Source organism: Rhinoraja longicauda, chromosome 36 (assembly GCF_053455715.1).
Source record: "Rhinoraja longicauda isolate Sanriku21f chromosome 36, sRhiLon1.1, whole genome shotgun sequence".
NCBI lineage: Eukaryota > Metazoa > Chordata > Chondrichthyes > Rajiformes > Arhynchobatidae > Rhinoraja > Rhinoraja longicauda.
This window is the reverse complement of record NC_135988.1, coordinates 15,587,280-15,614,780: the sequence shown is the minus strand read 5'-3', so window position 1 is coordinate 15,614,780 and position 27,501 is coordinate 15,587,280. Positions and strand designations below refer to the sequence as shown.

The 27,501-nt window shown below is 46.5% G+C and overlaps 1 protein-coding gene across 1 annotated transcript in view; it reads right to left on the bottom strand.

Moving 5' to 3' along the window:
- Nucleotides 1-202: 202 nt before the first annotated feature.
- Nucleotides 203-27,501, bottom strand: part of LOC144610468 (substance-P receptor-like) — a 62,982-nt gene continuing 35,683 nt past the window's right edge. Inside the window, exons 2-6 of the mRNA XM_078429202.1 lie at nt 27,105-27,305; nt 8,096-8,246; nt 6,909-7,105; nt 5,556-5,850; nt 203-2,250 (exon numbers count right to left, since the gene is read on the bottom strand). Of these exons, the coding sequence (XP_078285328.1) occupies nt 5,556-5,850; nt 6,909-7,105; nt 8,096-8,246; nt 27,105-27,305 (844 nt within the window). The 3' untranslated portion in view covers nt 203-2,250. The remainder of the gene's footprint in view (nt 2,251-5,555; nt 5,851-6,908; nt 7,106-8,095; nt 8,247-27,104; nt 27,306-27,501) is intronic.

Below are 27,501 nucleotides of genomic sequence, written 5' to 3'. Positions count from 1 at the left end.
CCCTCTCTCTCCCCCACTCCCTCTCTCCCCCACTCCCTCTCTCCCCCACTCCCTCTCTCCCCCACTCCCTCTCACCCCCCTCCCTCTCACCCCCCTCCCTCTCTCCCTCTCTCCCCCTCTCTCTCTCTCTCTCTCTCTCTCTCTCTCTCTCTCTCTCTCCCCTTCCTAATCTCCCCCCCACAGATGATATAATTTATCTTATTCCTAAACTGAGAAAAAAAACAACAAAAACAAAGTTAAGCTTTTACCGATCAAAGCTTTGAACTTGTATGAAAACATAAGCCTCGGTTGGCCTGTTGACAATGCCACAAGGGGGCAGTGCAACGCCACCGTAACATCTCACAGTGACGGTCAGACTAACTAGGAAATTCAGTTATCAATGGCAATATAATTAAAAGATAGGCAACACCTTTGCTCATTAAATTCAGCAATTGGCTAAACTGAGGGCAATCGGTTTTTATTGTCAGTCCCACTGCAATGTTTCGAGAGTCCCCAGATGGTAAATTTGCAATGATACCAATTGTAAATTAATCAATTTGATTTTCAATAGCAATAGTAAGTTAATCAATTTGATTTCTATAGTATTAACTTAAGATCACCTCCTACAAGCTGAAATGCATTCCTAATTCCCAGTATATTTGGTGTACATATTTCTTGTAATATCACCAAATTTAAAATCATTGCACCCTCTTCATACAATAAGATTATAGAGCCATTGAACAATCCATTCTCTGAATTCCACTTCCACATTCCTTAATCAGAAGCCTGAAGAGTGTGCATTTTCTATTGGATCCCAACCAACACATTTCAATATCACATTATGAAAAGGTGTACAGAAAATTACTTTTATAATATTATTTTGGACAGTGAAACACCAATAATAATAACGCCAGCAAAACTGACGTTGGCTCCAATGTCCCTCTTGAAAGATTTACACCTCTTTATTGAACTTTGAAGTGCAATTTCAAAATTCATCCAGGAGCAGAACATACATTTTCACGAACGAAGCATTGTGCAAAGATGAAACATTTTTGGCATTATGTACACTTACACCACCTAAACATCAATTGTAAGGAAGTCGTGATCCTTCAGCTGAATCATAGATCTTGATGGCACGGAGTTGTAAATCTGTGGAATTCTCCGCCTCAGAAGGCAGTGGAGGCCAATTCTCTGAATGCATTCAAGAGAGAGCTAGATAGAGCTCTTAAGGATAGCAGAGTCAGGGGGTATGGGGAGAAGGCAGGAAAGGGTACTGATTTAGAATGATCAGCCATGATCACATTGAATGGTGGTGTTGGCTCGAAGGGCCGAATGGCCTACTCCTGCACCTATTGTCTATTGTCTATTGGAAGGAGGCCATTTGGCCCGTCATGTCTATGCTGTCCCAGCTCTGGATCAGAAGCTCCACAGAGCTTGTTGAATGTTCATTTGTATACCGGTTGTGTTGAAATTTGGGCACGGCCTCCCATTTGCTCTCAGAGCCGTCATCTCAAGGATTTAAAGGGAATTCTCATCCCCATCCCACTTTCCAGAGACGGGCAACAAACCTTGGTCTCGGCAGCAGCACCGAAGCTCAGGAACGAATAAAAATTATTGCTGCCTCAAGAATGACCTTGGCCATGATCACATTGAATGGCAGTGCTGGCTCGAAGGGCCGAATGGCCTCCTCCTGCACCTATTGTCTATTGTCTATTGAATGACCTTGGCCATGAGAACTAGTTTCTCCCATTCTGACCTAAGCCGATATGCCTCTAGTGGAAGACAGAACTCTCGGTCGGTCCCAGGGTTATCAAGTAAATTCTGTGCCATAGACAGGTACGAGAGGTGGAATTTGGGAAAAAACTTTGAGGGACTTGGCAAAATGGCACTGCCCGGCATGGAGCATGGAACAACTGCACATCTTGTATGTGTATGTGACAAATAAATTTGACTTGACTTGACTTGGTCTGAGCACCTGGTAGAGCAGTTCCAGCCTCGCACCCGGCCCTCCAACCTTCATGCTGCACCTCATGGCCTCCCACACCTGGTCGTCTGAATCCCCTCCATGCACGATGGAAGGCAGCAGAGGTCCCAGCACGGTCTGATCAAATCTCCCTTAGATATAAACACCTGGGTGAACTGTGGACTGAAGCCAAATGGTCAGCCCCTTGACTCTTGCCGGATTAGCTTGCAGATATTGCCTTCAGTCTGACTCCATTGGCGTATCGGTAAGGTCTTCTCAGTTTCCGGTGTTCTCTGGCCAGTATCAATCTGGGAATGCAGACAAAACTTGATGTAGTGTTAGTTACATCAGCAGAATCGTCCACACCCCCCTGGGTGTCAGTGGACCAGCTCCAAGCCTTGGGATTCTCTTCCCAAAGCCCCAGGCCTGTCAACACTTGTAAAGTCCTGCTTTCCAATCCCAGATGGTCATAAGGAATGGGAGCAGAATTAGGCCATTCGGCCCATCAAGCCAACTCTGCCACTCTGGCTGAACTATCTCTCCCTCCTAACCCCATTCTCCTGCCTTCTCCCCATAACCTCTGATACTTGTGCTAATCGAGAAACATTAACCCCACCACTTTCATAAGGTTTGCACTACCTCATGGACGTTATGAGCACAGAATGAGGCCATTTGGCCCATCATGGCCATTTTGACTCAAGGGCAGCCCAGCTGCTAGATCTGCCGCCTCACAACGCTGGAGACCCAGGTTCCATCCTGACCCCGGGTTCTGTCTGTGTGGAGTTTGCGCGTTCTCTCTGTGACTGCACGAGTTTCCTCCGGGTGCTCCGGTTTCCTCCCACATCCCAAAGATGCACAGGTTTGTAGATTAATTGTCCTGTGTAAAATTGATCCCAGTGTGTAGGGAGTACATGAGAAAGTGGGATAACATAGAATGAACAATTGATCGATGGTTGCGTGAAGTGGGAGGGCTGAAGGACCTGTTGCCATGTGGTATTTTTAGTTTAGCTTCGGGATACAGCACACAAACAGGCCCTTCAGCCCACCAAGTCCACACCAATCTCCCGTTAACACAAGTTCTATGTTATCCCACTTTCTCACCCAATCCCTAAATACACAAGGGGCAATTTGCAGAGGGCCAATTAAACTATGAAAACCCGCACATCTTTGGGATGTGGGAGGAAACCGGAGTACCCGGAGGAAACCCACGCAGTCACAGGGAGAGCATGCAAACTCCACGCAGACAGCACCCGAGGTCAGGATCGAACCCAGGTCTCTAGCACAGTGAGGCAACAGCTCCAACAGCTGCGCCACTGTGCAACTCTAAACTACAACTGAACATCTAAGATCCCGACCCGAAACGTCACCCATTCCTTCTCTCCAGAGATGCTGCCCGTCCCACTGAGTTACTCCAGCTTTTTGTGTCTATCTTTGGATTAAACCAGCATCTGCAGTTCCCTCCCACATGTCTGAGATCGTGCATTGGTTTGATGATTGGGACCCTATGAAGTATCTTTGGGCATTGTTCTGTAGTAATTAGCAGATAAAAGCTTCAGTCTGAAGAAGGGTCTCGACCCGAAATGTCACCCATTCCTTCTCTCCTAGATGCTGCCTGACCTGCTGAGTTACTCCAGCATTTTGTGGTACATCAGATAAAAGCAAGTAGCTGTCACCAGATGGAAGGGCAATGTGCTCTAAAGTCACAATCACCTAAATGGCTTCAAACTATGGCCACAATTATCTATCCCTGTTGTTGAGTTTCCAGGAAGAGGAAGGACCAAGTTCATTGAACACCCTCTTGTAGCTGACTAACAGGGTGCTCCTAACTTCCATATCCACAATACCAAGGTGCTAATGATGAATAATTAGCCTGTTCATCACATTCCCTGTACATTGCATTTACCCATAACGTATCACGGTATCCTCTGGCCTTAGCACTCATTGAGGTTATTATTTCACTTGTAACATTCCCCTTACACATGTAACATCCCTAAACCTCAGACACACTTTATTTCTCCTTTTGGATGAAATGATCAAATGCTCAAATCAAAGACATGGCTGATGGTCACATCAATTGAATGGCGGAAATCAATACAGATTAGGCCTGACTCTGAATGGTGTTGGATCATTGGACTGGACTGGTGCACAATACCTTGAAGCCATGGAGTCATACAGGCCATTCGGCCCAACTCATCCGTGCCCACCAAGGTGCCCCATCTAAGCTAGTCCCATCCCTCTATCCCTCTCCGTCTCAACCTTTTCTATCCATGCACCCATCCAAGTGCCTTTTACATCTTCCCCAGAGACACACAGATGCAATGTATCTTTGCACATTGTCTCCAGCCAGCAATGGGCCATTATGGACCCCACCCATCCTGAGAGCTTATGGTCTGGCTTTTTTTCGCCTCCAGTTTCCTCCTGCCCCCCCATCCCCATCAACCCCGCCCCCCTCCCCAACCCCGACCTCCACATTTCAGCCTGAAGAAGGGTTCCGACCCGAAACGTTTGCTCCATTGATGCTGCCTGACCCATTACTTCAGCATTTTGCATCTTTCCCCGGTATAAAGTAGCATCTGAAGCCCTTCCGACAAAAGTGGCTTTTAAATGCAGTCACAGTAACCGGCCTCAACTACCTCCTCTGGCAGCTCACTGTATATACTCACTACCCTATGAGTGAAAACGTTTCCCCTCAGGTTCCTATAAAATCTTTCCCTTCTCACCTTAAACCCTTGTCCTCTGGTTCCTGACTCCTCGATACCCTGGGTAAAAGGTATACATTCATTTTACCTATCCCCCTCAACATCCCTTCACCAATGTTCGAGACATCTATCTTTTGGTTGGTAAGGTGTTGGCGACTTTGGGTAGATTGGTGTCCCTCAAAGGGACCGAGTGGGGATAGAAATGGTGAGTTCAAAATTGGTTGCATTTGGTCATTGGCTTAGCACAGCAGGAGTCCACCGCCATGGTGCCCAGCGGTGGCATCTCCCAAACTCAGGGCTTGGGTAAATTGATGCTTAATGTTGACTTTTACAAGCTCAACCCTCTTGTGTTATCAAGAGGATGGGGGTTGGGCTTTAGTTCCAAGATGGTGCCATGAAGGGTGAATTAATTTGCAGCTTTGGTGCTCTAGGTACATTGTGCAAACTACAGAAACAGTTTAGTTTAGTCTAGCTTATTGTCACGTGTACCGAGGTACAGTGAAAAGCTTTTGTCGCGTGCTAACCAGTCAACCAGTCAGCAGAAAGACTATCCATGGTTACAATTGAGCCGTCCACAGTGTACGGATGCATGGTTAAAGGAATAAGGTGAGCATTATTAAAGTAAAGAAATGTCGCAGGGATTGAATAGAGGGGATCGATTGTAATGCGTGATTGCAGGTCCACTTTTGTGACCTGCGAACAAAGGGTCGCCTGGGGTTGGACGCCATCTTGGATTCAAAGACCAAATCTGTGCCCCTGTTCCCATTTAGGTGGCCCCCAGAGTTGCCAATTCCAAAGGAGCACCAATTCTGCATCAAACCCATTAAACTGGCCAGCTCGTCGGACCTGGAGGTTGGAATGATTCAAGCTCTTGTACACTGGGGTTTGGGACCACGTGTAGGGGAGTGGCCCACCTAGTAGGGATCTGGCCTGCAGTAGATGGAGGTGGGGTTGGAACCAGCCTTTGACAAGCTATGGGCAGAGCTGTTGGAGGTGAGGTCCAGGGCCAAGTGCATTGGCTTGGTGGTCTCATCGGCATCGTCGTCGTTTTGGTTGATCACCGTAGACACGGTGGTCTCCATGCGGCTGACCTTGTACATGCTGCTCTGGTTGTTCAAATACCTGGCGGACTTCATCTCCAGACCCTCGTAATCATTACTCTTGACAAAGGGGCACCAACGAAAAGCGCGGCGGAAACCAGCACGGAACCTGCAACACAGACCAGTGACTCAACGATTCAATGATGGTTTGGTTTAGTTTAGAGACGCAGCGCGGAAACAGGCCCTTTCGGCCCACCGGGTCCGCGCCGTCCAGCGATCCGCGTACACGAACACTATCCTACACCCACTAGGGACAATTTTTACATTTACTAAGCCAATTAACCTACGTACCTGTACGTCTTTGGAGTGTGGGAGGAAACCAAAGATCTCGGAGAAAACCCACGCAGGTCACGGGAAGAACGTACAAACTCCGTACATTCGGGATCAAACCCGGGTCTCCGGCGCTGCATTCGCTGTAAGGCAGCAAATCTACCGCTGCGCCACTGGGATACTTTACTGTCATATGGGGTTGGAGAGGCTAGATGCGGGAAGATTGTTCCCGATGTTGGAGTCCAGAACCAGGGGTCACAGCTTAAGGATAAGGGGGAAGTCTTTTAGGACCGAGATGAGAAAACATTTCTTCACACAGAGAGTGGTGAGTCTGTGGAATTATCTGCCACAGAAGGTAGTTGAGGCCAGTTCATTGGCTATATTTAAGAGGGAGTTAGATGTGGCCATTTTTGCTAAAGGGATCAGGGGGTATGGAGAGAAGGCAGGTACAGGTTATTGAGCTGGATGATCAGCCATGATCATATTGAATGGCGGTGCAGGCTCGAAGGGCCGAATGGCCTACTCCTGCACCTATTTCCTATGTTTCTATGTTTCTATGGACCTAGGCACAGTGAAATGCTTTGTTCTGCGTTGAACTTGATCATGTTGCCTCTGTGTGTCTGTGCTTTACATACAAATGAGAAACTATATGATTTGATATTCCTCCGATAGGTGATTTGGTCATAGCCACTCTATGGGGCAGCTTGTGTGTGGAAAAGCCTCACAAGACTACTGCTGGTTTTCTGTACATGTTATGAACACTTGTGCTCAGCTAAGATTCAACTGCAGTGAAATGCTGGTCAGAAGTGGGTGAAAGGAAACACTAACTTGACCATTGCGAAAACCAACAGAGTTTCCATTAGCGCGAGGAGCATCCTTCCTCCTGTTGGGGCTTACCGGTCATTGAGGCAGCAGTAGATGATGGGGTTGTACATGGTGGAGCTCATGGCCAGCCAGAAGATGGCCAGGTACACCTGCTGGATGTACTTCTCCTGGTAGATCTCAGGGTGGAAGAGGGAGAGCAGGAAGTAGATGTGGAAGGGCAGCCAGCATACAGCGAAGGTGGTCACCACCACGATCATCATCTTCACTACCTGCAGTGGGTAGAAAGGACAGCATTAGATGGTCAACCTTCCTGCTTAGCCCTTGATTCCAAACACACCGTAAACCCATGCTGGCTCAGCCCAACCTCAAATGCTACTACATATATTAGATAGACAGATAGATAGATAGACAGGAAGATAGATAGATAGACAGGAAGATAGATAGATAGATAGATAGATAGATAGATAGATAGATAGATAGATAGATAGATAGATAGATAGATAGATAGATAGATAGATAGATAGATAGATAGATAGATAGATAGATAGATAGATAGATAGATAGATAGATAGATAGATAGATAGATAGATAGATAGATAGATAGATAGATAGATAGATAGATAGATAGATAGATAGATAATACACAAATAGAGGTATGAAATATCTTTGTTTGAATGTTCCACAAACAAATTTGAAAGCCCAACGTGCAATGATGAGGTTTTGTTTGGATGATCTTTATATTTTGTTACTTCCAATTGAAGATGGAGAGTGATTGGAGCCCAAGGGGTTTGCTTTCTCCCACACCTCTCTGTGTTCTCCCACACCTCCCCATGTTCTCCCACACCTCCCCATGTTCTCCCACACCTCCCCATGTTCTCCCACACCTCGCCATGTTCTCCCACACCTCTCCATGTTCTCCCACTCCTCTTCATGTTCCCCCACACCTCGCCATGTTCTCCCACTCCTCCCCATGTTCTCCCACTCCATGTTCTCCCACTCCGCTCCATGTACTCCCACTCCTCCCCATGTTCTCCCACTCCTCCCTATGTTCTCCCACACCTCCCCATGTTCTCCCACACCTCTCCATGTTCTGCCACACCTCCCCATGTTCTCCCACACCTCTCCATGTTCTGCCACACCTCCCCATGTTCTCCCACACCTCTCCATGTTCTCCCACACCTCTCCATGTTCTCCCACTCCTCTGCACCTTGCAGCTGCCAGTTGCTGGAGGAACACTGCCGGCAGCAGGTCCCACTCACCTTCCTCTTGGCATTCATCTGCTCCCTGTATCTGTCCGAGGAATTCCCTGGAATTTCACTGGCCCACAGCGTGATGCCGACGATGGTGTACGCAAACCCCATCACCAGAAGCGGCAGGAAGTAGACGAGGGCTATCACACAGACGTGATATCTGTTGGGAGGTTTTCAGCATCAGTCAGTGTGGAGCACCATAGAAACATAGGCATAGAAAATAGGTGCAGGGATAGGCCATTCGGCCCTTCGAATGGTGCCCTACCAAAATCAGCACCCCATTCCTGTTTTCTCCCCATATCCTTGATTCCGTTTGCCTTAAGAGCTAAATCTAACTCTCTCTCGAAAACATCCAGTGAATTGGCCTCCACTGCCTTCTGTGGCAGAGAATTCCACAGATTCACAACTCTCTGGGTGAAAACGGTTTTTCCTCATCTCAGTCCTAATCATTCTGATCCCTAAAGTTTATAGAGAGTTTGAGGCAACAGTTGACTAACAAATCAATTGGAAATTATGCCTTACTTACAAGGTAGAAAATTGGTAACTAGTATAGTTTATGGTGTAATTCCAGAAACTGAAATTACATAAACTTTAGAGAGTGATTAACAATTTCAATCATTGAAGAATTTATTCTATTTTTGCATTCCAATGTACATTCAGTACATATTAACTCCTGCTCCTGACTTTAATTTAGACTTTAAAGGTGAAGTGTGGAAACAGGCCCAATTGTCCTACACAGTGGCGACAATTTACAATTTACAGAAGCCAAGCAAACCTACAAATCTGTAGGTTTTCGGCGTGTGGGAGGTAACCGGACCGCCAGGGGAAAACCCATGTGGTCGCAGGGAGAACGTACAAACTCCGTACGGACAGCACCCGTAGTCAGGATCGAACCTGGGTCTGTGGCGCTGGAAGGCAACAACTCTACCGCTGCGCCCCCCTCGCCGGCAGGTGAGGAGGGTTTGATTGGCCGCCGGGTGGAGTAAGTGACAAAGGCTAGAGGTGAAAGGGAGACAACATGGTGTCAGATAAGGAGAGGAGAGGAAGAGTGAAATGTAAAGCCGGAGCGAGAGATGTGGGTGGGAAGTGACGAGGAGGAGGGAAAAGAATGGGGATAAAAGGGAAATGGGTGACTCAGGGAAGGTTAGATGCCCCCGACTGCTGAAGGACAAAGGGAAGAGATTGAACTTGTTTTCGCCTTCCATCACAGTGAGGAATGCGGAGGAGTCACTGTGGTGGATGTTCATGTTAAAATGTATTTTGTGCGTCCTGTTGCATTTTATTGTTGTGAAATTTCGGGTCGAGAACCTCCTTCTTTGGAAACACTAGTCTTTTGGTTAGAGGAGACCCACTCTAATTGTCTAATTGTTATAATAGGCTTTTTTCAAGATTATTTCCGGATTATTCCCCGGCCGTTTGCTCGGGGCTAATGCTCTCAACAGAAGTCCCCTTGCAGCCAAACATTGGTCATTGCTGTGAGGTACAGATGTTATAAAGACCTCAACAGTGGAACAGGCGGAGGGAGGATGATGGCTGACTTTGGTGGAGCGTCACAACGGCTAGGAAGGCGGATGGATGAAGGCTGCAGCAGAAAAGGGTCCCCGGTCGTCTTGGACTCCGTGCCACTGGATCCTGACCCAGATCTGTCAAGGACCGTGTGGTGGCTGTCTGTGCGCCAGTCTCCCCACGTTAAACAAAGTCACGCACAGGCGTCCTCCCAAGATGACAGTCATACACGCTTCCAGTGACCGCCGATGATGATGAGATGTTATAATGATACCTGATATTGCTACATTCAAAGCAGTAGTTTGAATTTACGATCCGTGCATGTACATGTTTAGCCTGAAGGAGATAGTCCAAATTTTGCCATGTTGGCAATTCAGGGGGAAGAGACCAATTCCCTTCTTTATTGGCTCACTCTGACATCAGCAAGTCAACAACCTTAAGTGGTGTTGTCTCCGACTACAATTTACCTCTGTCCCGCCCACTCCCGTGACATCAGTCTGAAGAAGGGTCTCGACCCGAAACCTCACCCATTCCTTCTCTCCAGAGATGCTGCCTGTCCCGCTGAGTTACCCCAGCATTTTGTGTCTGTCTTCAACATTAAGTGATACTTCACAAGTTTATAGCCTGGATCTTTTAGGATCTGTAGGTGCCAGTGAAGTGATCATTTCATAATTTTATCCGTCATCCCTTTCCAGCTTTGAATTCTGCCGAGCTACCCGAGTTGCCACGGTGACGATAGTCTCTCAAAATGAAAACGAACGATGAGGTCAGCAAAGCCCGAGAGTTCTGTAGTTTCTAATGGAAATAATATTGCTTTTTTCCCTGCTGCATCTTAAGTAAGCTCTTCCCATAGGGTCTGTTCGCGTGCATACTTTACACGGTGCACTTTAAAACAACACACAGACTGCCCACAAATGGCAAACGTAGTTTTGAAATGCGTCAGGGGATAAAGAATAGCTTTTAAGATGTCATAAGTGATAGGAGCAGAATTAGGCCGTTCGGCCCATCAAGTCTACTCTGCCATTCGATCGTGACTGATCTATTGCTCCTGCCCAATACTCTGGATACCCGAGATACTCCATTTCAAAAAAAAAAATCCTAATTTGTTTGTAAATTCATTTCAGTGTAATCCTCATCGCCTACGTATCATTCTGATAAATTCATACTGCACTCTATGCCCAAAGCATGCTTCAGGAAATATGATTAATATAGGTAGACTCCCAACATCCTGTCATATTCATTATCCAAAAGATAGACACAAAATGCTGGAGTAACTCAGCGGGTCAGGCAGTATCGCTGGAAAAAAGGAACCGGTGACCTTTCGGGTCAGAACCCTTCTTCAGACCCGAAACGTCACCTATTCCTTTTCTCCAGAGATGCTGCCTGACCCACTGAGTAGCTCCAGCATTTTGTGTCTTTCTTTGGTATAAACCAGCATCTGGACATTCCTTCCTGGACATTCATTATCCAGGGGGTATGGGGAGAAGGCAGGAATGGGGTACTGATTGTGAATGATCAGCCATGATCACATTGAATGGCAGTGCTGGATCGAAGGGCCGAATGGCCTACTCCTGCACCTATTGCCTATTGCCCCATCCTTTCCCCTTAATTTTCCAGGTATCCCCTCACCTGTTCTTCAACCTAAGACCTACCCCCCCAACCAATTAGCTAACAGTTGGTGCGTGAGGAGTGATTTTGATTTCATATAAAAATATATATTGGCCTTATTACATTTTCTAAACCTTATCGTGATTTAATGTGATACTTAGCCTCTGAGGTGATTAGGTAACTAGCTGGAACTAGTTAATTGAAGTCAGGAGATTCAGGTACAATTAACTGGGACTATAAATTGTGGCCCTTCAAGAGACAATACACTTGGCAGGCAGATGCACGAGAGAATCTGGAATTGATGGTCTGTATTAAAACCATTCATTGGGACCTCAATCATATGATTCAGGTGAAGAGTCGAGACCTAAAAGTCGACTCTCTGTTTTCCCTCCACAGATGCTGCCTGACCTGCTGAGTTTCCCCTGCAGATCTTTTATTTTGTGCATGGGATTAGACTTTAAAACAAAAACCCAAAAGCTTTGCTAAGGTAAGGGAGATGCAACTGGATTATGTTGATTAACTATTTTAAGTGTTTAGTGTAGGTAAGTGATGGATTTTGGCTGCAGAATGCAGTAGATGTTGGAAGCCATAGTGAATCTCTTCACCTTGAATATTTGTTTGTAACTGATAAGGTTGAGAATTTTGGAATGAGATTTTTTTCCCCTGAGATGCAGTGCAGCTGGTAGAGCTGCTGCCTGGAAGATCCAGTGATTTGGCCTCAATCCCGGCTGTTGGTGCCGTCATTATGAAATTTGCATGTTCAGAATTCAAGTTGAGAAAATTTACTGCCAGTAAAATTGAAGGCTCCATCTGTGTGCAATGCTATATCTGTAACAAAGCAGGTGAATCATTTGCAGAAAATTAAATTTCTATGATATAATAGTCATTATGAAGATGGGGGTAACAGGTTGGGAATTAAATATTCCAGGATACCTTTTGATGGAATAGGCAGAATGGAGGAGGCCTGGCAATTAAGGGCATAGGATGAGCGATTTTGATGAAATCAAGAATTTCAATCAGTCTAGGTGGAAATGAGTGGTAGAAAAAGATTGGGAATTGTACATGGGCACTTGAAACTGTACTTCTAATACATAGAAGGAATGGGTGACGTTTTGGGTCGAGACCCTTCTTCAGCCTCAGTCTGACAGTCCGAAACGTCACCCATTCCTTCCCTCCAGAGATGCTGCCTGACCTGCTGAGTAACTCCAGCATTTTGTGATACCTTTGATTTGTACCAGCATCTGCAGCTATTTTCCTACACGGGGTAATACATAGTATATTTTGGGAAATTACAGTTGCATCTGAGAAGGTTTGTGTAATAATTGTGATGTTTTGGACTGGGTTACTAAATTAGCAGCAAAACTGTAGAGGATGATTTCTTTAAGCAAGGTGGTGCAACTATGAACACTATTGTGGAGCTGTGAAACTGCCATAGCCCAAGAAATAGAACTGGGGGATTAAACAGGGTTGCATCCATAATGGACCAAATGTCTTCCTCCAATTTAGTACATTTTCAAACGGGGGGGGTTCCAAAATTCTAGGAGCAGTCGTAGTTTTGCAACATTGAAATGGGCCCTTTGGCCCACCAAGTCCAAGATGACTGTTGAGCACATACCTGTATTAATCCTGCACCTTCCTACTTTTTTTGTCCCCATATTCCCATCAACTTGCACCATATTCTACCATTCATCCGCACAAGGGCAATTTACAGTGATCAATTAACCTACCATTCACTTTTCTGACTTGCCTCATAAAACCCTTCAGACCAGACATCTTCTATATACTAAAACTCTCGTTTGTTATCTTGTTTGTGACTGAACTTCAGCCAAAACGGTGCACGATAGCGCAACAATTTTAGGCCCACCTTACTCACCATTGTCTCTTTAGTGATAATGCAAGTAGTTTCATTGAAATCGGTGTCATATTTTTAAAGTTATTCACATTTTAAAGTTTAAAAGGAGGGGAGGGGGAGGGGAGGAGGAAGGGGGGAGTGAGGGAGAGGGGAGGAGGGGGGGGGTTTTGAGGGAGAGGGGAGGGAGGGGTGCTGTACCAATGCAGGGGAGGTTTGGGCCCAACGGGTCCATTTTGTCTAGTACATACTAATACTGTACATAACCAAACTAAACTGAACTTCAATTTTCAACATATAACTAAGTGTAAAGCTGGAATTTGAGTCAGAGTAGGAAAAAATAGTTTAAAGGAAAAGCAAAAGTCTTTATGTGAATGTACAGAGCTCACTGTAAGGTACGTTAATTGATGGCACAATACTAGAATTGGAAATACTTGGATTCATTGTTTAGTTATTCAGTTTGGAAGGATGAGGGGGGACCTCATTGAAACATACTGACTGGTGAAAAGCCTGGATAGAGTGGATGTGGAGAGGATGTTTCCACTAGTGGGAGAATCTAGGACCAGAGTGCACAGCCTCAGAATGAAAGGACATGCCTTCAGAAAGGAGATGAGGAGGAATTTCTATAGTCAGAGGTTGATCAATCTGTGGAATTCATTGCCACAGAAGGCTGTGGAGGCCACGTCATTGGGTATTTTTAAAGAGGAGATTGACAGATTCTTGATTAATGAGGGTATCAGCGGTTAGGGGGAGAATGGGGTTGAGAGGGAAAGATAGTTCTGCCACAATTGAATGGCAGAGTAGACTTGATGGGCTGAATGTGTAAGAAAATAACTGCAGATACTGGTCCAAATCGAAGGTATTTATTCACATAATGCTGGAGTAACTCAGCAGGTCAGGCAGCATCTCAGGAGAGAAGGAATGGGTGACGTTTCGGGTCGAGACCCTTCTTCAGACTGATGTCAGGAGGGCGGGACAAAGGAAGGATATGGGTGGAGACAGGACGACAGTGGAAGATCTGGGATGGGGGAGGGGAAGAGAAGGACAGAGGAACTATCTAAAGTTGGAGGTCAATGTTCATACCACTGGGCTGCAAGCTGCCCAGGCGAAATATGAGGTGCTGTTCCTCCAATTTCCGGTGGGCCTCACTATGGCACTGGAGGAGGCCCATGACAGAAAGGTCAGACTGGGAGTGGGAGGGGGAGTTGAAGTGCTCAGCCACCGGGAGATCAGGTTGGTTAAGGCGGACTGAGCGAAGGTGTTGAGCGAAGCGATCGCCGAGCCTGCGTTTGGTTTCGCCGATGTAAAGAAGTTGACATCTAGAGCAGCGGATGCAATAGATGAGGTTGGAGGAGGTGCAGGTGAACCTCTGTCTCACATGGAAAGTCTGTTTGGGTCCTTGGATGGAGTTGAGGGGGGAGGTAAAGGGACAGGTGTCGCATCCCGTGCGGTTGCAGGGGAAAGTGCCCGGGGATGGGGTGGTTTGGGTCGGATGTGGACGAGTGGGCTGAATGGCTTAATTCTGCTCCTATGACTGATGAACTTATGAGTTTGTAAGGCAAGAAATTTCCTTAAATATAGTTCTGATATTTACACTAGGGCGGCACGATGGTGCAGCAGTAGAATTGCTGCCTTACGGTGCCATAGAGACTTGGGTTCGATCCTGACTATGGATGCTGACTGCATGCAGTTTGTACGTTCTCCCCATGACCGCATGGGTTTTCCCCAGGTGCTCTGGTTTCCCCCCACACTACAAAGATATAGAGGTTTATAGATTAATTGGCCTCGGTAAAAATTGTAAATTGGCCCTAGTGTGTAGGATAGTGCTAGTGTACTGGTTGGCTTGGACTCGGTCAGCCAGTGACTGTTTGCGCACTGTATCTCTAAACTAAACTTTGCAACCAGACCATTGGAAATTTACAAAGCACATTTGCACTCGCAGATTTTATCAGGAGTACGTTGTGATTTGTTGCAAGTGACATTTATGTCTGATCTGTTCTGTGTGCAGCAGAGTTCTGTCTTCCCTCAGCTGCTGGTCTGTTGTTGGGCTGTGAAATTTTCTGGAGTATCGTGTGTCAGGTCAGGCACTCAATCACAGGGCCATAACTATTTATAAATGAACATCTGCTGTGATGCCTCAGCCACGCAAGGTTACACAAACGCATTCACGCACATTCATCCTATTGTCCCAATCTCAATCCTCTTCAAATGAGTCTGAAGAAGGGTCTCGACCCGAGACGTCACCCTGAGTCTGAAGAAGGGTCTTGACCCGAAACATCACCCAGTCTGGAGAAGGGTCTTGACCTGAAACATCACCCAGTCTGAAGAAGGGTCTCGACCCGAAACATCACCCAGTCTGAAGGGTCTCGACACGAAACATCACCCAGCCTGAAGAAGGGTCTCGACACGAAACATCACCCAGCCTGAAGAAGGGTCTCGACACGAAACATCACCCATTCCTTCTATCCCGAGATGCTGCCTGACCCGTTGAGTTACTCCAGCATTTTGTGTCTACCTTTGATTTAAACCAGCATCTGCAGTTTTTTCTCCTACCCCTTCAAACGATGTTGCTATCATGCTCTCTCCTCCGATCCTGAAAAATCTTTCCCCACACAACACAAATTCAGCCCAATTAATCCCTTCAGTCTAGTTTAGAGATACAGTGTGGAAACGGGCCCTCCGGCCCACCGAGTCTGCACTGACCAATGATCACCGGTACACTTGTTCTATCCTACATACTAGTGACAGAGGCTTCGCCGAAGCCAATTAACTGACAGACCTGCACATCTTTGGAGTGTGGGAGGAAACGGGGGCACCTGGAGGAAACCCACACGAACAAACTCAGCGCAGACAGCACACAAGGGCAGGATCGAACCCGGGTCTGCAGAGTTGCTGCAAGGTGGCAAGTCTACCGCTACGCCACTGTGCAGTCCTATGCATTTAATTGTGGGCAGCACGGCGGCAAGGTTAGTCGAGCTGCTGCCTGAGTGTTGGAGACCCAGGTTCAGTCGTGATTTGGTTGCGATGTGTGTGGAGTTTGCATTTTCTCCCTGTGACTGGCTTTCCTCTGGGTGCTCCTCCTCCTGACATGGACCTGATGGACTGAATGGTGGCTTTCTTGTAGCCAGTAGAGCCGCTGTTTCACAGTTCAAGAGAGCCAGGTTCAATCCCGACCTCTGGCATTCTCTGTGTGGAGTTTGCATGATCTCTGTGACTGTGGGCTTTCCCTCTGGGTGCTCCAGTTTCCTCCCGTACGTCTGAAACTTGTAGGTGAATTGGCTGCAATAGATTGCTGCGCGTATTCGTGTGAATGGTCAGACCTCGGGAGTAGTCGCTGGGAATGGCCAGGGAATAAAATGGGTTAAGGAAGGATTAAAGTAAAACTGGGTCAAATGAATGGTCAGCTTGGAATGATTGGGCTGAAGGGCCTGTTTTTAATGCTGTATATCTCTGACTATGTCTGCGGTTTGCAGAATTAGCCACTTCTGGCAAGAAAACCAGACAGATTGAGTCTGAGGAAGGGCTTCGACCTGGAAAGTTGCCTATTCATATTCTCCAGCGATGTTGCCTGACCATTTGAGTTACTCCAGTATTTTGTGTCTAGCTTTGGTATAAACCAGCATCTGCAGTTCATTGTTTGACTTGGCTCTGATCTGAAATAACAATGCAATTAGAGGGGGAATACTTTGTAGAGACTATTAAACAGTCCAGGAAAAAACCCCATTTCCAGTAGAATATGCCTCTGACTTCTCTCCATGTAAATGGAGGTTGTTGAAAGGATGTCTCCCATTGACAGTGTCCCAGAAAATATTTCAATATTCACGGTGGCGCAGCGGTAGAGTTGCTGCCCTGCAACGCCAGAGACCTGGGTTCGATCCTGACTATGGACACTGTCTGTACAGTGTTTGTACGTTCTCCCTGTGACTGTGTGGGTTTTCTCCGGTTGCTCCGGTTTCCTCCCACACTCCAAAGACGTGCAGGTTTGTAGGTTAATTGGCTTTGGTAAAAATTGTAAAAATTGTTCCTAGTGTGTAGGATAGAGCTAGTGTACAGGGATCGCTGGTCGGCCTGGACTCGGTGGGCTGAAGCGCCTTTTTCCACGCTATATCTCCAAACTTTATTAGTACGGGTGTCGGGGGTGATGGCGAGAAGACAGAAGAATGGCGTCAAGGGTGAGAGTTAGATCAGCCATGATTGAATGGTCTGAGGGAGGGTCTCGACCCGAAACGTCACCCATCCCTTCTCTCCAGGGGCCGCAGTTTAAGAATAAGGGGTAGGCCATTTAGAACAGAGATGAGGAAAAACTTTTTCAGTCAGAGAGTTGTGAATCTGTGGAATTCTCTGCCTCAGAGGGCAGTGGAGGCCAATTCTCTGAATACATTCAAGAGAGAGCTGGATAGAGCTCCTAAGGATAGCGGAGTCAGGGGGTATGGGGAGAAAGCAGGAACGGGGTACTGATTGAGAATGATCAGCCATGATCGCATTGGATGGCGGTGCTGGCTCGAAGGGCCTACTCCTGCACCTATTGTCTCCAGAGATGCTGCCTGTCCCGCTGAGTTACGCTAGCTTTTTGTGTCTATCGGCGGAGTGGACCTGATGGGTCGAATGGCCTAATTCTGCTCCTTTCACTTGTGAACTTAATTAAAAGTTGTGGAAAGACTTCTCTCAAATAAGCAATGGTGCATCAATGGCCTTAACGTGAGCAGGTGTGAACAACCCGGTGAGTTCACCGCACTACAGAAATAGAACAGAGAGTGCGTGTAAAGTGCGTGTCAAGTGGCATTTTTAACCCTGTGACCTGAGGAAAGATGTCAGAAATACTTTACACCAAAAACAGACAGCAGCCAACAAATTAAAGTGAAAACATGTCCAATGTATGAACATCGATTGATAGCTCAGTGGAAATTCTCTGGGGTCCTTTCAACACAAAAGTCAGACTGGAACTAATTCCTTTCAGTCACGACTGACAGCAATTGGCAGAAGTAAGAAGTTTGCCTTGGGGCTTGGATCGAATTTAAGGTGAACTTTGACAATTATAAGCTGCCAAAGTACCACTGCGGATATGGAGTTGGGGGAAGATGTATATCAGATTGTGTCTTGTAATACTGCTCTTTAAATAACGAGACCCAAGTATGGGCCCTGCATGCAGTGTTGCCCTATTGCTCACAGCTTGAGTTGTGAACAGATGGCTCTTCTAGGGTGGCCAAGTGGTAGTGTCGCTGCTTTGCAGCGCTGGAGACCCGGGTTCGATCCTGACCACGGGTGCTGTCTGTGCGGAGATTGTACCTTCTCCCCGTGACCTGCGTGGGTTTTCTCTGAGATCTTCGGTTTCCTCCTGCACTCCAAAGATGTACAAGTTTGTACGTTAATTGGCTTGGGTTTGTATATTTGGTATCAGTGTAAATTGTCTCAAGTGTGTTTAGGCTTCTGTTGATGTGCGAATTCGGTGGACCGAAGAGCCTGTTTCCACGCTGTATCTCTAAACAAAACTAAACTAAACATTTAATCAGCTATTTCCTCTTCTACTTGCTGTCAGACCTGCTTTGTATTTCCAATAGCTTTGCTCACGTTTGACATTGTTAGGGTGGAGAATATTCTCATTCCAAAGCAACTATTTGGCAGAACCTGTTCTGAAAACTTAATCCATTTGTTAATAACTCTTGCTCAATTTGTAGCACAACATGTCTTCAGAATTCAAAGGATTTTGTTGAGGAAGTACATAAAGTAAAGGTTACTGGGAGAATGGGGTTGAGAAGGAAAGATAGATCATCCATGTGTGATGTGTTGGTACAGATTAGTGTACTAACATTAACAATACAGACTCTTGATTAGTATGGGTGTTGGAGGTTGTGGGGAGAAGGCAGGAGAATGGGGTTAGGAGGGAGAGATAGATCAGCCATGATTGAATGGTGGAGAAGACTTGATGGGCCAAATGGCCCAATTCTACTCCTATTCCTTTTGACCTTATGATTGAATGGCAGATTAGACTCGACGGGCTGAACGGCCTAAATCTGCTCCTAATTGAACACTTCATGTTTAAGGCACTGTTTCAATCCCTGGTGTCAATTAACACACCCCCTCAATTGCAAGTTCATCTGTCGTTCACTAGACCAGACCTGTGCACATTATCCCAGTTGTGACTTCAGCTGTCTTCTTTAAAATTAGAACAAGATGTCTCCACTTGGTTTTGAATGCATTTCACTATCAAGGCCAACATGCCATTTGCATTCCTATTTGCTTGCTAAGCCTGTATGTTAACTTGCAGGGACTGACATGCAAAGATATGAAGGTCCCTTTGAATACCAGCGTCAATCAATCTCTAATGAGTTTTAAAATACCCCACCCGTATATTTTTAATACATTGCTTTCTTCCATCGTAAATTCCACTCGCTGTTTCATCTATTAGACAATAGGTGCAGGAGTAGGCCATTCGGCCCTTCGAGCCAGCACCACCATTCAATGTGATCATGGCTGATCATTCTCAATCAGTATCCCGTTCCTGCCTTCTCCCCGTACCCCCTGACTCCGCTATCTTTAAGAGCTCTATCTAGCTCTCTTGAATACATTCAGAGAATTGGCCTCCACTGCCTTCTGAGGCAGTGAATTCCACAGATTTACAACTCTCTGACTGAAAAAGCTTTTCCTCATCTCCGTTCTAAATGGCCTACCCCTTATTCTTAAAATGTGGCCGCTGGTTCTGGACTCCCCCAACATTGGGAACATGTTTCCTGCCTCTAATGTGTCCAACCCCTTAATAATTTTATATGTTTCGATAAGATCCCCTCTCATCCTTCTAACTTCCAGTGTTGAAGGAATGTGCAGACCAGCTATCTAGGGTCTTCACAAAAATCTTCAACCTGTCCCTATCAAAATCCATCATCCCTCCCTGCCTGAAGTCTGCCACAATCATCCCACTGCCGAAAAAGACTGTCATCAGCGGCCTTAACGACTACCGTCCGGTAGCACTCACACCGGTCATCACAAAGTGCTTCGAGAGGCTGGTCCTGCAGCACATAAAAGCCAACCTCCCACCCACCTTCAACCCATACCAGTTTGCCTACAGAGCAAATAGGTCTACAGAGGATGCCATTGCCACTGCTCTTCACACTACACTGACCCACCTTGAACACCAGGGGAGCTATGTGAGGATGCTTTTCCTAGACTTCAGCTCTGCCTTTAACACAGTCATCCCGGGCAGACTGGTCACCAAACTTTCTGACCTTGGATTTTCCCAAACCAACTGCCAATGGATCAAGGACATCCTGACCAACTGCCCCCAGACCGTCAGAATAGGCTCTCACCTCTCCTCCACCCTTACACTGAGCACTGGCTCACCACAGGGCTGTGTGTTGAGCCCCATCCTCTACTCCCTCTACACTCATGACTGCCCCCACCCATCCCACCAACACCATCATCAAGTTCGCGGATGACACGACTGTGGTTGGACTCGTCTCAGGAGGAGATGAGGCAGCCTACAGGGATGAAATCCAAAGACTGGCAGCATGGTGTTCAGTGAACAATCTTGTCCTGAACTCCTCAAAAACAAAAGAACTTATAATAGACTACCGGAAAACCAGTGCAGAACCCGACCCACTCTACATTAATGGGGACTGTGTGGAAAGGGTACCCGCTTTCAGGTTCCTGGGTAAGCACATCGCAGAGGATCTCACCTGGTCTACCAACACCATTACCATAGTGAAGAAGGCACAGCAGAGACTCCACTTGCAGGAGAAGCTCATGATGACCTTCTACCGCTGCTCCATCGAGAGTGTGCTGGCATACTGTATAACCACATGGTATGCCAGCGGCTCAGACGGACAGGAAGGCCCTTCAGAGGGTAATCAAGATGGCCCAGAAGATCATCGGCTGCTCACTGCCCTCTCTGGAGCACCTATTCGGCCTAAACTGCCTCAGCAGAGCAGACAAAATAATAAAAGACCCATCGCACCCTGGCCACCATCTGTTTGATCTTCTGCCCTCTGGTCGACGTCTCAGGTCGATCAAATCTCGCACAAACAGACTCAAACAGTTTTTACCCCAGAGCCATACGTGAACTGAACAATAGACAATAGACAATAGACAATAGGTGCAGGAGTAGGCCATTCAGCCCTTCGAGCCAGCACCGCCATTCAATGCGATCATGGCTGATCACTCTTAATCAGTACCCCGTTCCTGCCTTCTCCCCATACCCCCTCACTCCGCTATCCTTAAGAGCTCTATCCAGCTCTCTCTTGAAAGCATCCAACGAACTGGCCTCCACTGCCTTCTGAGGCAGAGAATTCCACACCTTCACCACTCTCTGACTGAAAAAGTTCTTCCTCATCTCCGTTCTAAATGGCCTACCCCTTATTCTTAAACTGTGGCCCCTTGTTCTGGACTCCCCCAACATTGGGAACATGTTTCCTGCCTCTAATGTGTCCAATCCCCTAATTATCTTATATGTTTCAATAAGATCCCCCTCATCCTTCTAAATTCCAGTGTATACAAGCCCAATCGCTCCAGCCTTTCAACATACGACAGTCCCGCCATTCCGGGAATTAACCTAGTGAACCTACGTTGCACGCCCTCCATAGCAAGAATATCCTTCCTCAAATTTGGAGACCAAAACTGCACACAGTACTCCAGGTGCGGTCTCACCAGGGCCCGGTACAAATGTAGAAGGACCTCTTTGCTCCTATACTCAACTCCTCTTGTTACGAAGGCCAACATTCCATTGGCTTTCTTCACTGCCTGCTGTACCTGCATGCTTCCTTTCATTGACTGATGCACTAGGACACCCAGATCTCGTTGAACTCCCCCTCCTCCTAACTTGACACCATTCAGATAATAATCTGCCTTTCTATTCTTACTTCCAAAGTGAATAACCTCACACTTATCTACATTAAACTGCATCTGCCATGTATCCGCCCACTCACACAACCTGTCCAAGTCACCCTGCAGCCTTATTGCATCTTCCTCACAATTCACACTACCCCCTAGCTTAGTATCATCTGCAAATTTGCTAATGGTACTTTTAATCCCTTCGTCTAAGTCATTAATGTATATCGTAAATAGCTGGGGTCCCAGCACCGAACCTTGCGGTACCCCACTGGTCACTGCCTGCCATTCCGAAAGGGACCCATTTATCCCCACTCTTTGCTTTCTGTCTGTCAACCAATTTTCTATCCATGTCAGTACCCTACCCCCAATACCATGTGCCCTAATTTTGCCCACTAATCTCCTATGTGGGACCTTGTCGAAGGCTTTCTGAAAGTCGAGGTACACCACATCCACTGACTCTCCCCTGTCAATTTTCCTAGTTACATCCTCAAAAAATTCCAGTAGATTTGTCAAGCATGATTTCCCCTTCGTAAATCCATGCTGACTCGGAATGATCCCGTTACTGCTATCCAAATGCTCAGCAATTTCGTCTTTTATAATTGACTCCAGCATCTTCCCCACCACTGATGTCAGACTAACTGGTCTATAGTTACCCGTTTTCTCTCTCCCTCCCTTCTTAAAAAGTGGGATAACATTTGCTGTCCTCCAATCCACAGGAACTGATCCTGAATCTATAGAACATTGAAAAATGATCTCCAATGCTTCCACTATTTCTAGAGCCACCTCCTTAAGTACCCTGGGATGCAGACCATCAGGCCCTGGGGATTTATCAGCCTTCAGTCCCATCAGTCTACCCAAAACCATTTCCTGCCTAATGTGGATTTCCTTCAGTTCCTCCATCACCCTAGGTTCTCCGGCCCCTAGAACATTTGGGAGATTGTGTGTATCTTCCTCAGTGAAGACAGATCTAAAGTAACGGTTTAACTCATCTGCCATTTCTTTGTTCCCCATAATAAATTCCCCTGCTTCTGTCTTCAAGGGACCCACATTTGCCTTGACTATTTTTTTCCTCTTCACGTAGCTAAAAAAACTTTTGCTATCCTCCTTTATATTATTGGCTAGTTTACCCTCATACCTCATCTTTTCTCCCCGTATTGCCTTTTTAGTTAACTTTTGTTGCTCTTTAAAACTCAAACACTGATACGCACTGTTACACTGACTTTCAGCACTAGGTTACACTTTTTAAAACTGCACTATGTGATCCATATTCATTCCTGTGTTTATTTATTTATTTATCAACTACTCGTTTGGTTGTTACATCTTGCATTTGCATTTATTGTATATATGTTTTATTTCTCGTGTGTTATGCACTGTCAGGATTGCTATTTTGATTTTGTTGTACCTGTTGCAATGACAATAAAGGAATTCTATTCTATACAAGCCTAAGGCTTTCAGGAAGTCAAAATGTACCTCATCAGCTGGTATTCCCTTATTTATTCTGCTGGTTACAAAATTCAAACATAAATCAACGTTAACATAATCATATGTTCCACGTGTCCTCTTTCAATTTCCCTGCTACCAGATTACAACACTTTCCTTTCTACTGGTGTTACTTGCTGTCTCCCAGTCTCCTACGTTCTCTCTTTCTTCCTAAATATCTGTTACCTTCCAGACTGTGGTGAAGGGCGGCACGGCGGTAGAGTTGCTGCCTGACAGCACGAGGCCTGGATCAATCCTGACTACTCTAATTACTGGGTCAGAGGCTTAGTGTAGTTTTGAGATACAGCGTGGAAGCTGCAAGAATAGGATCAGGGAGGTAAAGGGACAGGTGTTGCATCTCCTAATGTAAATTGGTGTTGTATCAGATGGGCTGGTGGGCCTGTATCAGATGGGCTGATGGCCCTGTTTCAGACTCTGTGATAGTAAATGCATTCTTTGCTCAACACTGTAAAACACAAAGTGCTGGAGGAACTCAGCAGGTCAGGCAGCATCTCTGGAGAAAAAGGACAGGTGATATTTTGGGTCGGGACTTTTCTTTAAACCTTAAAATGTCGCTGAGACAGAGTTTGGGGCTGTCTTCAGTCCTCAGTGCTGTGTGGATACAGCTGACAATGACACGGGCCTATTTCGTGACTTATCAATCACCCTGAAGGAAGGATCGCGTACGACAAATATCCTGTTTGGCTACTGCTCTCAGGTAACCACTTTTTCTAAACACAGTGTAACTTGTGACTGAATACGTAAATACTGCCTGTGTGGACTGGATAAGCTGCAATACATGTCATAATGTCCTGTTTGGTATTCCCTTGAGCTCCCACAGAAACCTTTTGCGAAAGCACTCGCGTTTCAGTATCAGAGTAACCACCCGTGGCTTTTAATGTGGTTTAGAGGGAGGCACGGTGGCGCAGCGGTAGAGTTGCTGCCTTACAGCGCCAGGCACTGGGGTTCGATCCTGACTATAGGTGCTGTCTGAACGGAGTTTGCACGTTCGCCCCGTGACCGCGTAGGTTTTCTCCGGTTTCCTCCTACACTCCAAAGACGCTCAGGCTTGGAGGTTAATTGACTTCTGTCAATTGTACATTGGCCCTAGTGTGTAGGATGGGGCCAGCCGCTATCCAAGCTGTATCTCTAAAGTAAAGTCTAAAGTCTAGTTTGGAGATCCAGCATGGAAATAGGCCTTCGACCCACCGACCCATCGATGACTTGTTCACCCTAGTTGTATGTTATCCCACTATTGCATCCACTCCTGCCTTCACGCACGCGACAATTTACAGAGGGCCAATTAATAGACAATAGACAATAGACAATAGGTGCAGGAGGAGGCCATTTGGCCCTTCGAGCCAGCACCGCCATTCAATGTGATCATGGCTGATCATTCTCAATCAGTACCCCGTTCCTGCCTTCTCCCCATACCCCCTGACTCCGCTATCCTCAAGAGCTCTATCCGGCTCTCTCTTGAATGCATTCAGAGAATTGCCCTCCACTGCCTTCTGAGGCAGAGAATTCCACAGATTCACAACTCTCTGACTGAAAATGTTTTTCCTCATTTCAGTTCTAAATGGCCTACCCCTTATTCTTAAACTGTGGCCCCTTGTTCTGGACTCCCCCAACATTGGGAACATGTTTCCTGCCTCTAACGTGTCCAACCCCTTAATAATCTTATACGTTTCAATAAGATCTCCTCTCATCCTTCTAAATTCCAGTGTATACAAGCCTAGTCACTCCAGTCTTTCAACAGGTGATAGTCCCGCCATTCCGGGAATTAACCTAGTAAACCTACGCTGCACGCCCTCAATAGCAAGAATATCCTTCCTCAAATTTGGAGACCAAAACTGCACACAGTACTCCAAACTACAAACCTGCAGGTCATTGGGTATGGGAGGAAACCAGAGCACCCTGAGGAAACTCACGCGATCACTGGGAGAAGGTACTAACTCCCGACAGATAGTCAGGGTCAAACCCGGGTCTCTGGTGCTGTAAGTCAGCAACTCCAACCCACTGTGACACCATGTCCCCCTTAGTCTTGAACATGTTTAATTTAATTTTCGTTATAGGCATCAACACTTCTCAAGAAGCATGGGAGATGCTTGTGGAATCTGTTAACAAAAAGGCGTTTCACTGTAGCTTGGCACTCCTGACAACAAACTAAACAAAACTAATGTGAAGGTAAGAAAACTGCAGACGCTGGTTTAAATCGAAGGTGGGCACAAAATGCTGGAGTAACTCAGCGGGTCAGGCAGCATCTCTGGAGAGAAGGAATGGGTGATGTTTTGGATCGAGACCCTTCTTCAGACTGAACTAATGTTCTGACCCCTATCAGAATGTGACCTTCAGTTTGCTCTCTTTGCGCAGAGATCTTTCTGTGTACCTTTGGGCTACTGCATTTCCCTGTCACGTACACTCTAAAGGGCAGTAACAAATAACTTGCAGAACTATATGTGTGTTTTGCATTGTATAGGCGTGCAATTGGATAAGATGCAAATGACGGAGAATAAGCAGAATATTTTGACATTCCAAGCAATCTTGTCTATGTTTTAGATTAGTTTAGAGATGCAGTGAGGAAATGGGTGCTTTGGCCTATTGAGTCCACCAGTGCTCCCCGCACATTAACACAGCGATCGCCGCACATTAATACTATCCCAGGAACAATTTACCGAAGATCTCCGAGAAAACCCACGCGGTCATACAAACTCTCTACAGACAGCGCCTGTAGTCGCAATCGAACTCTAAGGGTCTCGACCCGAAACGTCACCCATTCCTTCTCTCCAGAGATGCTGCCTGACCCGCTGAGTTACTCCAGCATTTTGTGTCTACCTTCGATTTGTACCAGCATCTGCAGTTATTTTCCTACAGAACTCTGGTCTCTGGCGCTGTAAGGCAACAACTGTACCGCTGCACCACCGTGCCACCCTAGAACATTAATAAGGACATTAATAAGTTTGGAACTATTGCTTTCCTACAATGAATAGACAATAGGTGCAGGAGTAGGCCATTCAGCCCTTCGAGCCAGCACCACCATTCAATGTGATCATGGCTGATCATTCTCAATCAGTACCCCGTTCCTGCCTTCTCCCCATACCCCCTGACTCCGCTATCCTTAAGAGCTCTATCTAGCTCTCTTGAATGCATTCAGAGAATTGGCCTCCACTGCCTTCAGAGGCAGAGAATTCCACAGATTTACAACTCTCTGACTGAAAACGTTTTTCCTCATCTCCGTTCTAAATGGCCTACCCCTTACTCTTAAACTGTGGCCCCTGGTTCTGGACTCCCCCAACATTGGGAACATGTTTGGGAACACGATTGTATCATCAGTCTTCACAATAACATTGTGGTATCTGTAAGCATTGTGTGACGCAGTAAAAACAAAACCCTCATGCACATAGCATAGGAAAAAAACCCTGCAAATGCTGGTTTAAATCGAAGGTAGACACAAAATGCTGGAGTAACTCAACGGGTCAGGCAGCATCTCGGGAGAGAAGGAATGGGTGGCGTTTTGAGTCGAGACCCGTCTTCAGTCTGAAGTGTCTCGACCGTCTCGACCCGAAACGTCACCCATTCCTTCTCTCCTGAGATGCTGCCTGACCCGCTGAGTTACTCCAGCATTTTTTGTGTGTACCTCACGCACAATGCGCAGATGCAGTGTTTTTTCTATCCTGGATTAGCAAGGGGTGTCTCCTACAACTGAGGAGGGGGGAGGGAAGGGAAGGGGAGGGGTGGCATTGTAAATTGGCTTACGTGGTTTCGGGAGTTTTGCTGTCGTCTTCATTCTCGGGCCACTCCACGTAACACACCACCCTGCCCGGGAACTCTTCCGTCTTGGAGTAATAGCACTGTGGAAAGGCAAGGGACAGTGCCACCGTCCAGATGACTCCAATGACCACTTTGGTCGCAGTCGCTGACAACCTTGGTTTCAGCGGATGAATGATTGCCATGTACCTGCACGGTGGAAAAGAGACAGGCCGTGAAATGCGGGACAATCCCCTTCTTTCACTCTTCCCAAAGTATCCTCAATTATGCTCAGACCAACTCTACAAAGGCTAGTCATGCAACACTGTTGTTTGGTTCGGGAGTTGACACTCACGAATGGGAAGGGTCTAGAGTCATGCAGTGTGAAAAATGACAATAGACAATA